This window comes from Podospora pseudoanserina, chromosome 2, assembly GCF_035222485.1.
Source record: "Podospora pseudoanserina strain CBS 124.78 chromosome 2, whole genome shotgun sequence".
Taxonomy (NCBI): domain Eukaryota; kingdom Fungi; phylum Ascomycota; class Sordariomycetes; order Sordariales; family Podosporaceae; genus Podospora; species Podospora pseudoanserina.
Window position 1 is genome coordinate 3,428,525 of NC_085921.1, and position 12,252 is coordinate 3,440,776.

A 12,252-nucleotide genomic window follows, 5' to 3' on the forward strand; every position below is an offset into this window, starting at 1 on the left:
CGATTGAGACTATTAGAAAGAGACAACCCATCATCAACCCACATGGGTCTAGTAATGTCACTCTGCAGACGACGGCAGGTACCTAGTGGATGGTGCTTGCCCTTCAGGCTGCAGGCTCTACTCTACGACACTGGTAGAAGTGCCTGTTGACGTGGGCAACAAACAGCAAGTTACAGTTAGAGCTTCCAGCCCGTGATTCCGGAGCCTTCTTGATGTCTGGCAGATCTCATCACATGGCGATCCGGCCAGCACACACGCAAAAGAGACACACCATCACGGACCTGGAGGTGGGATTGCATGACACGCCGCCGCAGGGCAACACGAAGAGGATGGCATAGTCAGCACCGCAGGCAGGTGACCCAGCATGTTTGAGATGAATGAGATTCAGTTATCTGCCTTTTATGATGAACGACGGCGTTTTCGCCGGTCAAATCCAAAAGAGGCTGACGGTTGGGTTGGATGATAGTGGAGGGACACAAGATCCGTCTCTTGGCACACCGTCTTCAACCCGGCATCTGTTTCTGTTTTCCTGTCGAAGTCGCGTACCTGGGAGGCGAGGTGGTTGCCGCATCACTGCATCTGCCTCTGCCGTATGCATACACAACACAACACACACAACACACACAACACACACAACACATCATAACACAGGCAGCCTCGTCTCGCCTACGTCGAAGTCCTCAACAATATCGAAACAAGAGATACTGCGGTGGTCGGAGGTGCTGGCAACGATCCGGTACTTCTCGGCGGCATTTGTCGTCCGTTGCTCCACCGCAGCGTCCACCCAGACTGGGCCCTCGCTTTCCCCAGACTGTTCAAGGGTGGGCAACGGGGAGCAACGGGCGAATCCAAGACTGGGCTCAAAGGGCCGATCAAGCAACTCCCGATCAAATCCCCAAGCTCCGCCATCCCGCCAAGACCGCGGCTACCCATAGGGATTCCACTTCTCACCTTGTGATCCATCACCACCGCAACGCGGATATACGCCGGTGTTGCACCTTGGCCAGAGCCCTACACGTAGCATCACGGCACAGCCAGCGGTGCAGAGATGAACAATGAAAAGACCGGCCAGTTCTGTGGCCGGATCGTTGCCTTCTAGAGAATTCCAAAGCACCCCCTACAGTACCGCGTATGTACCTCGGCGGCACAGGCTCTCTCTCTCTCTCTCTCTCTCTCTCTCTCTCTCTAGCCGACGTGGTTGCATCAGATATTCCTCAAGGAAAGAAAAGGAGGTTGAGGCAGGGGCCAAAGGCTCAACAAGGAAGACGATCCAACACATCTGCAGGAAGTTCCGTGAACGGCAAAGCCTTCTTCAAGCCCAGGGAGCATCCACACCCGAGGCGAGCCTATTGGCTTTCCAGGAAGTACACACGTTTGACGATGCCGCCGCCGCCGGACTGCGTTCAACGTCACCGTCACCGTTCCCAAGCAAGTGGGGGTTTGGAGTTTCGGTCAATTCGCATTGTGGCCCTCGGTCAAGCTCACCTTGCTCCTGATCAGGACACAATTTCTCTTGACTTTTGCGCATCATTGCCTGCATGGACGTGTTGTGTCTGCGTCTTTGCCCACCACCGACATACCTATGATGCATTGACCTGGGCACTACCATCCATTGCTCACTGCAATACTGTAAGCCAGTTCATACTCGACCCGTAAGGTGAGATGGTTTGCAGTTGAAAATAAACGAGGCAGTGAATCGCCAAAACGAATGATCTCGGACCCCTTTTTTACACATATTCACGCCAACTGTCCGGACTTTCGCCGAAGGACAAGAAAAAAAAACACACGGACCTCTCTCTTTCTTTCTCTCTTCAAGTGTGGTTACGAAATGTTTCTGGAAGGGCCACCAACAAAACAGCTCACACGTCCTGTCCGCTCAGAAACATTCAGTTTTGGTAAACTGACCGTCAGTGTAGCATCGGCTTTGTCGCAAAAATGCGACGTTGATTTTTCTACGTTTTGTTAACCAGGTTACCATGTGTTTTTTTTTTCACCTGTCTTCTCCCCTTCGCTTGCTTGTCTTGTTTCTATTTGGGAATTGCCTGGGCTGGGATGAGCCCTGTGTTTTTTTTTTTTCTGGAGTGCAACATAAATTTCCGATTACGATTTTCCGGTAACATCACGACATTCCGCCTGTTGGGGAACGGGGACACGGGCGAAAAGGTCTGGTGTGACGATGGACCTTGATGGCAAGGATAGGGCTGGGAGGGATGGGTGGGTAGGTGTGGGTGATATTGAGATTTTATTGTTGCGCACCACCCGTGACGGCATGTTGTGGTTTTGATCGATCGGTTTTTGAGGGAGGGGTTTGGGGGGATCATATCATTGATGATGTGATGATCTCTGGGGGTTGTCATTAACACACCACTCGTTACACTGTACAGACAAGGTAAGGCATCATCGGTTATCAGCCTCCTCGAGGCATCGCCTCGGATGGAAGCATCTCATAATGGTCTCAATAGGCCGCTGACGATTTAATAACAACTCAAACCGCATACTATATGCATGACATTAATACCCCCCTCCTCGTAAGGCTCAACAACAACACCCACTGCTCTTTTTTTTTTCTTCTTCAATTTTTTAATTTTATTTCTTTTGGGTGTGTACTGACTGATGACTGCCGAATGGACCTTGACTATATTGGGACATTTCTTAATATACTTCCTACACATGCACTGCATGTCACTATAGCACGCCGCATGCGACTATACCTGTCATTTAGATGAATGCGACTGACTGCTGAGTGGGGAAAATGTCTTGAAAAACTCTCCGATGGTGTCTCTTGTCTCTGCCTTGTGAGGTTTTGGATGTGTCTCTTCTTTTTTTTTGTTTTTGTTTTTGGCGCTTGGAAAGAGGTTACACGGCAGGTTGACAACCCGAAGCCGAGAGGGAGGAAGGGGGGGTGAGTGATCCGATCGTCGCTTTCCTGGTCTCTCATTACTTTTCCATTGCGCATTTCCATCAATTCTTTTTAAAAGGGGATATTTTGGGTCAGGATCTGGCATGTGAAGCCTGAGCTGGAGATTTAACAGCAGGTGATGTATTGTATGAATACCCCATGGCTGCCAAGATAAGAAGGCAGCGAGGCCTTTTTGTAAAGTAAAACGCCTCATTGTAGGTACGTTTGGATGCTGAAGCAGGTTGAAGTGGGCCAAAAAAAAAAAAAAAAAAAAAAAAAAAAAAAGAACCCTGCCTAGGTACTCAAGGAGTTCCCATGACTAAAAGAGCATGGGATTTTTGTTAATGGGGCAGCAACAGACATGCAACGAAGTCACGGAATAGGACACATGAGTACCTACTCGCAAGGCATCCTGTTCGACGGTTCAAGCGAGGCAGAAAGCCAAATGGAAATATCCCAGCCACGATAAGCATGAGGTTCAAAAAGCAGGTTTCAAGGCTGGCTTCCGATATCATCATCCGGCGGCGTTTTGGTCCGGGGAAAGGCCCAGTCTTGTAGGCATGTCTCGGCAGTGTTGCTTCTGTCGAAATATACACACGCCGGATGATGCATTGTGCTTGTGTTGAGAGTGTACATTGGATAATGTATCACACCTGGGGGGGGGGGTGGAAATGTAGACAGGCTGGCAAGATGTGATATGGATATCTCACGTCTCACAGCATTTGCAACTGTTGGGAGTTTTAAATCCCATCGTTCCCTCTAGTCGATCACGATCAGATAGGCAAGCCGACGCGCCCAGTAAAACCACGCAGATTTGCCCTGCTGAGTGATGAAGGTGTGTGGCTGTCGGGTTTTGTGGGTGTGGAAGAGTCAGAAAGATGATATCAGCCATTCAGCCCTGTGAACCGAACTGTTGGCAAGGAGAAAAGGGCGGGGGCACACACACACACACACACATGGGAGTGTACCTATGTGAATTGTATTTTCCCGAACGTGTGAGGTCCTGTGTGAGACCTTATCGTGGCTTGGATGGAATTGGTGGAATAATAATGTGAGAGGATCATTGATGAGTCTTCCGCCTCTACTCACCAGGTTCTGAACAAGATACCGTCCGTGCTTCGTCCCCGGCCTGGAAGTGATCGTTTTCGGTTCCGGACTCCGGGAATATGGGTTTTGTTAGCCCCCCTTATTTTTTTGTCTTGGGTTACCTTTTTGCTCGGTTCAGGGTCCTCCTCTGACCCCTTCCTCCTCATCAGTGGGTGATTTCGTTGGTTCGAATCGAGCGCGGAGCTGCTTACCCTGTTGGGAGATGCTGATGAATGCTTGGCACCCTTCTCGTCTTTGGTGCGCTTGGTGACTGACTGTTGGTACCGGTAGTGGAGTGGGATTTCGGGCTACGTTGCCGGCTCTTGGGGAGAGAGAGGGGAACACAAAGCCGGCTTTTCTTGTTTGTCGAAGCTTGGGGGGTACACTATTTCTGGGCTGGGTAATCGAATGATTCTTGGAAAGAAGGGATTCTCTTTTGCCATGTGCCAGTCAATGCAACTTCCGAGCGTCCAGATAGTTTCATGCAGGCGGCCCTTTCCAGCAGCGAGGAAATTTGTCTGCGTGGCGGCGGTTTCCAAAAGAAAGGGGGAAGGGGCTCACTCACCTCGGTCGATGGATGTCCTTGTGTCCGGAGGAGTGCAGTACGAAGTGCTCGCTGCCATTGGCCAACAAGGAAAATCTACCGTCTCTGACGAAGAAACGGTCACCTCGGCAGATCTCCTTCGCAGGCCGGCGCTGTGCGGCGGTTGGACCCGCCTGGCGCCGTTTGGCCTTCTGGATACAGTGCGGCGGCATAATATACCAAGTCAATATATTGACTCGTCAAGGCCTGCACATTGTCGCGCCCGGCTCCAGGAACACAGGATGTTGCATGCCGGTTGCCAGGTCCTACCACCACACTCCTCGCTGTCGACGTCGACGAGCAGAGCCAACAGTGTGGCATATCCACCGTGTCCCGCGCTGAGCAACGAAGAATGAGCTGACGGGTGGGGTCGATAGAGAGCCCGGAACGTGTCCGCGAGGAGAAGCCTGCTCTGTCTGGCAGCGTCTGGCCGGTTGTTGTCTTCAAAGACATGCATCGGAGAAAATGAGGGCGGGGGAAAGTGTGGAGCCAGCCAACCAGGAGGCCGTGATGCAAAACCATCGTGTTCCACGTGCGTCAAGCTCGGCTGTTGGACAGTCTGATACTCTGAGTTGTTTCTTTCTATTCTGCCCTCAGCGCCTCAGCTCCTGCACGTCGACCTGTTGACGAGTGACGAGTGGCTGGGCTGGTTGGGAATCGCGAAATCAGCCGGACGATGCTGCTGCTGCTGCTGCTGGCGGCACCCGCAGCCGGTATCAGCCAACGGTGGCGTCGACAAATAGACCACTAGCGACTGGAGATGGGGGAGAGATGGCGTCTGCTGACTGGCGAGAGCGGACCGGACGAAACGGGATGGCGTCTGCGGAATCGGCGCTACGCAAGTCCCGCGCGAACCAGCGATCCTTCATGCGGCAGGCGTCATAAAAAAAAAAAAGAGGAAGTTCCGTGCGTCTCCCCCACCTGGTTGAGATGAGATGAGATGAGAGGATGGGGACAGCAGTCGAGGCGAGGGGATCACAGAGATCAGACGAAAAGGGGACACTCTCACAGACACTGTCACAGGCGGCTCGCTGCTGCTGCTGCTGCTGCGTATGCCTGTAGAGTTCCACCCCTTGAATCCCAGGGGACTGGGATCGAGCTAACGACTTGGATGCCGAGCCCGTCCTTATCAGGCACTTGCTATTACATGTTGTGCAGGGTTATAGGCGACGGCCTTATTTGTTGCAGCGTGCACTACTGCGGTAGTGTGAAATTGCACTTATCGTGTTCATCATAAGAAGCCGGCACTCATGACACAGGCGGGGCACCGTGATGCCACGGGGATCCTCACACGGGACGGCGGGCAATGGAGACGGCATGGATCTGACGTCCGGCTGTTGAGCCAAAAACGCTAGGATCTTGTATCTGAACAGTAATTGTTGCGGTCTCTCGCTTGTTGATACACAGGAGGCGGGTGGTAGCTAGCTTAATTAAATAGAAGTTTGCGAGGTTTCTAGTTTCTGGTAACGAGAGCTTGGAAGAGACAGACAGGAAGGAAGGAGAGATTCATCAATATAGAAGCCTACTGCAGAGTCAACAAAGAGGAAGGAGCAATTCATCATGCCGATGGAATTGCCAGTTTGCAGTTTCCCGTGTTGTCAGTGCCCTGGCCCACAACGCACCCACCTGCCGAGCGAGCCCCGCCTAAATTTCCCAGCAGTCTCCACGTCCACCTCCTGCTCATTGCGGCATCGCATCGCATCGCCAACGACAAAAGCCCGCGAAGACAAGACAAGCACTTGGACTGTGCTGGTGCCCTGGTGTGTGCGGTGCCGGCGTGGGCCGTAGATCGGACGGGCGAGCCCCGGAGCCCCGTTTGTTTCCCGATTTTACGAGATCCGATTCCAATTACTCGATTCGAATGACACGCATTTTTTCTGTCCTTTTGTATTTTTTGTTATTATAGGCTTATGTCCCATCAGCGGTGCCGACAGACAGCAGAAGCGGGTACCTCACTGCAACCCTCGTTGGCTGGGCATGCCCTCTCTCCTTCAGGCAAGTCACTCGCCTGTGTTTCTCTCTTCCTTCGAGAGCCGTCCCAAGACAGCGTCGCAGTCGCGGGTCGCCCTGCGCCGCGTGGTACCCTCGCGTCGGTGGCAGAACGAGTTCCAGAACAACGCGCGGAACGGCTGGCCGACCAAGCTGAAAGGGGGGGTAAGTAGGGTACGGGGTACGTCCTGATGAATGTCTCCAACGGTTCTCCTGCTGAATACCTACTTTGGACCTACAGACTCAACTCTCCCCAATGCTCGCCAGCTCTCGCCAACTCTCGCATTCGGTGCTTCACCAGCGTCCGGCGAGCCAAGACCACGCCAAGACAGTGAAACTCCGCTGTGAGGAGACATCTGGGTGAGGCCATTCCCCTGCTCTGTCGACAACTCTTGGCGACTGCCATCAGCGGCGGGCGCGGCCTGGAGCCCCTGTCCCTGTCCCTTGCTGGCACTCCCGGTCCATCACACACTCCTCCCTTCTTATCTTCCCGAACCCTCTTTTGCCTCGTGGTAGCCATCCATCATCGCACATCGCTTCGCCGCCGCCTGGTGAGATGCCTCACCACCAGAGCCAAGCCAAGCCAAGCACAGGCGTCGCCCAGCGCCAGAGGGACACCCTTGCCATGCCGGCTAACACAAGACAACCGTTCTCGTCCCCTTCTCCTCACACGCCCCTCCGCATCCTCCACCATCGACCCACCCCTCCCCCCTTCACTCTCACTCTCAACCGGGGAGAGCCACACAGCAGGAGGAAGGGCCCCCATGTAAAAGTGTCTCGCTGATGACGGTCGTTTCCCCTCAGTCGAGCTTCGTGGATTCCATCTGATTTCCCTTTTGAGCGCCGCCGTTGCATATTCCAGGGTAGCTGTCTCACTGCTCATCTCGCAACAAGAATCTCAGAACGAGAGAGAAGTGAGAGAGCGCAACGCCATGCCGCACTGCCGAAATCCATGGGCTTGGAGCTAGCGGTTTGCTGGAGACGGGGTCCTCCCCCCCCAGTGGTCTGGCTGGCCCACCAGGGTGGGTATCTGTGTGGGCGCTTCCTGGAGACATTTTGAACAAAAAACATCATCCACCGGCCCGAGCTGCGAGCTGACCTGGGCTGCACTAATCCCATCCAAGCTCCGTATGACTTTTGTACTCTCAATCAACATACAAAGCACTGGGCGCCCGTCCCATCTTCTTGTTTTCTCTCTTCTTAGCCCCTGGTTCTGCTACTCTTCCCAAGCACACCTTGCTGTGCACCTTCCAACTTGCCCTCGTCCACCGTCCACCGTCCACCGTTCACATACCCTTACCTCGGTGTATCCTGCGGCGTCTAGTTTTAGAGTGCCGCCGACAGAACGTCCGTCTGGGTTTCTTGCTCGCTGCACTAGATTGCATACAAACAATATCGAGTCTAGTTTGGCTGCACATAATAGTGGTGGTCTCCCCCTACCAGCCCGCCCCCCGAGCGTCCCGTCCGTTCACTCCTACCCTCCCTCTTCCCTCCCCGGCTGCAGCAACAGGAGACAAGAGTCGACCTGGACCGACAACAACAACACCAGGAGCAAGGCCAACAAAGAGTGAGAAACGAGACTGTCCTGGACGCACGACAACCCTGTCTTTCGTACATTGCTTTCTGCACCTGGCCTATCTGGTCTACCCTCCTCTGCCTCGCAGTAATTGTTCGTTCAATTATCCGGGATCGGTGCCCTCCTCCTGCTGGAGCTTGGCGTGCCCATCTGAATAGGCGGTCGTGAGTTGACTGCGCCGCCCCTGTACACCTTTATCCGGTGAATATCTAGCTACCGGCCCCCTTCGACCCTTCTTTGTCCTACTGCTGCGACAAACCACCATCTACAACACCCTGCCTCACCACACACGCACATACACACACTGTATTGGGTGTCACAGCTCGGACATACACTCCCTTCCATACGCCTCCAACTTGAGAGAGTGTGACATGACACGGACATAGGCACGGTCATAGAATACAACTACACAAAGGCCCATACCCTCGACATATCTCTCAATGGGGATTGCATCCTGCCTCGAACCTCGATTCCGTGCGGCCAACCCAAACACCCCACCCGAGGTGCTCACACCAGACTCGGCCTCTTATAGTTCAAGACAGTCCGAGGAGAGGACCTGGAACCCGCCTGCTCCTCTCTCCCCTCCCATGTCACACTATGATCCGGCCGTCAAGGCAAACGACATGTCGTCGTTGTCGTCGTCGTCTAACAAAGGCCCGGAAGAGCGCAGGGATACGGGGTCCGATCATAACGCACCAAGGCAACAGCTTCCATCTTTGAGCAGCATCTTTGGGCCACCAACCCAGATTCGATCCTTTCACTCTCCTCTTTCCGAGCGCCCTGGCTCCTATCCGGCCACCTCACCATTGGATCGACCTCCTAGCTCAGTTCCAAGCTTGGACAGACCATTCTCTTCGTCATCGTACTTTCCACCCGCGACGACATCCACTGCTTCACAACCGCGAAGTGTACTGGACCCTAGGTATCAGGAACGTCCCCAGATTCCGGCCTTGTCCCGGGTTTTCCCTGGACCGCTTTCGCCTCATTCACGAGAGGAACAACAACCAAGACCAGATAGCCGACTCGAGTACACTTCAGGAGGACAATGGTCGGTGCAACATGAGGCCAGCAAAGAGTATTCGCTCGGCAGCCGTGGAGAAACGACCTACAGGCCGACGGCAGAGAGATACCCTGCTCACCTTTCAGGGACGAGTCGCGATGAGGGAAGACACATGGAATATCGGGAGCAATTAACACCACAGACACCATCGCACACTCTTCCTGCCACTCCGACCAGCAGCGCCCCATCTGAGGGGGCCCCTGCAAAGGATGGACTGGGGCCCAAGATCTGGACAGGGACACACTTTCTGCCACGGTTCGTCAGAGCTGCCGAGGTGCCTGGTGAAGGAATGTGCTACTTTTACGACGATGGGAGTCATTGCAAGACAGTGATTGACGGGGAGCAAGTCAATGCCCACTGGGGAGTCACCAAAGCTGGAAAGCCCCGGAAGAGGCTTGCTATCGCCTGCGTCACCTGCCGTGAGAAGAAGATCAAGTGCGATCCGGATTACCCGCGCTGTGTCCAGTGCGAAAAGTTCGGCCGTGTTTGCAAGTTCAAGAATGCGTGAGTCTAGAAGCCTGCTGTCTTTTTCTGCTATTGTGCATGGGGGCCTGTTTCGTATGCTAAACTATGGTTAGTCCTCGAGGTGGTCACAACGCTTCCTCTCCGTCCACGCCTCCTGCCGAGTCGGAGGATACACGGAGGCTTGGAGGTTTGATCAGAGGCCCTACCGACTACACACGACCGGGTAGCCACTCGAGCGGTTCTGTCTCGCCCAGAACGACGCTCCGACACCCGAGCCCCGATATGCCCACCTCTGCACCTGCGAAGCGTATTCGAATTGGCTACGATCACTACAGCCCAGCGACCAGTGTACGCTCACCGATGGGACCAGTGCCCGACACCTCCCGCCAATCCCTGCCATGGCGGCAGTCAGAAACGCTCCCTCGTATCCACGAGGACATCTTGTGCAGAGCGTGGCAAACAGACCCGTATGTGTCCGATCCTGAATCTGTGACTAGCACCATTGCCTCCGTCTTTGTACACACGGAGAGCGCAGCACTTCGCTTCCTCCCTCCGAAACCGTCTTTCCACACATGGGTTCAGAACAGCGCTCACAGAAAATCACCAGAAGACCTGATGCTCGTGTATAGCATCCTCGCCATCGGTGCCGTCCTCTCGCGGGCCGGTTCGAGGAGCGTTGCGCACGAGTACGCCCAGGTGGCTCGGTACGCCGCAGAACGCTCGCAGCCGTCGCTCCAGCTGGTTCAAGCCAGACTTGCCCTTGCCATGCACTACCTCGCTGTCTCGAGACAGAACGACGCGAATGACATGCTGAGCAGGGCCATTTCTACAGCGATGTGGCTACAGTTGAACGTGGAACTTGACCATGTGGGAGAACACGGTTCGAGGGTAACCCCTTGGGGTTTGACGAGGCAAGAATATGCCGAGTGTCGGAGACGGACATTTTGGTCATGTTGCCTGATGGAGCGGCTTACCGAGACGTTTGCAACTCGACCGGTCACCATCAACAAGGACGACATCTTTCTCCGGCTCCCAGCAGCGGATACTACGAACTTGGACGACCGAGCGCCCCATTTCGACCCGATGCTGCGTCCGCTATCCGAATCAGCCGGGGCTGGAATCATGTCCTATCTGATTCAGATCACAGCTATGTGGGGTGATGTCATGACATTTATCAACAGAGCCTCGCGCCGGGGAGAGCTCTACGATGCCGGGTTTGGTGATTTCCACCGTCGAACTATCGCCACCCTTGATGCTTGGGAGTCTTCTCTGCCGAAAAGGCTCCAGTTTCTGCCTGCGAGGTTGGAGATGGTCTCACCTGAAGATCAGGGCCCGCTCATACTTTTACACACCGTCCATCACCTGACGAGAATCAAGCTCCATCGGCACGTCCACCTGCGAGCTTTACAGCCCGCCACAGTCCATGACTTTATCGGCGTTTCTATGAAACATGCTGCCAAACTCCTCGAGGTGGCAGTGGCAGTGGCGCAGGCACAAGTCATCACCCCGCCCCCGTTCATCAGTACCGGAATCCTCGAAGCGATGGACGTTCTTTCATCAACCGGCTGTGGATCCGAGCTGCCGGGGTTAGTCGACAGATTTGCCGTGGCGAGAAGCGTGCTGGAGGTGCTTGGGACAAGCTGGGAGGATGCCAAGGTTCACTGCATGACGATGGATCACCGGCTGGAAAGACTGATCGATCTGGGCGACTGGATGGGCAAGCTTGGCCGAGTGGGACGGGAAGGCGTCGAGGTTCAAGGCACGAGGGTGTTTGAATCTGAGACGGAAGAAGGCGTGGTGGTGATGCGGTGGCGGATGCCTGACGGGATGGACAGGAGATTCCCCAAGGAGATGGATCTTGTTTACTCGGGTGTTGTGATGGGAAAATGATGTTGGATATGAGACGGCCATGTTGATTGACATGGTTTGGGGGGCGACTTTTTCCATTTTCCTTTTTTTTTCCGCTCTTCTTTTTTCTACACTTTGTATACCTAGCGGGTTTTCGCATGGGCCATTTTTATTTTTATTTTTTGGTTTGTTTTTTTGTTTAGCATGCATGCACGATTTATCATTGCAACGGAGTTTTTTGGCTTTATGGGTTTTGGAATTTCAAAAAGGGATGGAAGGGATCGAAGGGATGGAAGGGATGGAAGGAGGGAGGAGGAAGATTTGTCCTTTTTTCTTTTTCTTTCTTATTGTCTATATTTCTTGTTGCCTTTTTTCCCCCTTCTCTCTCTTACAGACACACAAGCTTATACCCTATTTTTGTGTCTTTTTTTTATTACCCGTTTTGTTATTTACAACACACACCTACTACCTACTACCTCACCTACCCACCTAGCTGCATATCTTGATGGAGACACACTATCATCCTGAATTCTTTGTCTCGAATGGGGAGGGGAAGGATGATTAGAGATGGAAGGGGAAAATACAAAAATGAAATACAAATTGCAAGATTTGGTTGGATGAAAAGATCTGACTTTGGGCATAACATACATTTTGGTTCGTTCACTCTTGCTGTTTGAATGTGACGTGACGAAATACCTCACTCAGGGAACAGGATGGAATATGGTATGTCACACATACAGGATGTA

The 12,252-nt window shown here is 53.5% G+C and overlaps 2 protein-coding genes across 2 annotated transcripts; both read left to right on the forward strand.

Moving 5' to 3' along the window:
- Positions 1 to 6,545: 6,545 nt before the first annotated feature.
- QC764_0040490 (uncharacterized protein) lies at positions 6,546 to 6,921 on the forward strand (the record flags this gene model as incomplete). Its single annotated transcript, XM_062940287.1, has 2 exons — positions 6,546 to 6,722; positions 6,799 to 6,921. 2 exons carry the CDS (start codon positions 6,546 to 6,548, stop codon positions 6,919 to 6,921), a joined length of 300 nt encoding a protein of 99 aa, XP_062803465.1.
- Positions 6,922 to 8,573: 1,652 nt separating this feature from the next.
- On the forward strand, positions 8,574 to 11,548 carry QC764_209090 (uncharacterized protein; the record flags this gene model as incomplete). The annotated part of the gene is made up of 2 exons (XM_062944615.1): positions 8,574 to 9,697; positions 9,772 to 11,548. The coding sequence occupies 2 exons, from the start codon at positions 8,574 to 8,576 to the stop codon at positions 11,546 to 11,548; spliced, it is 2,901 nt and encodes a 966-aa protein (XP_062803466.1).
- Positions 11,549 to 12,252: the final 704 nt, after the last annotated feature.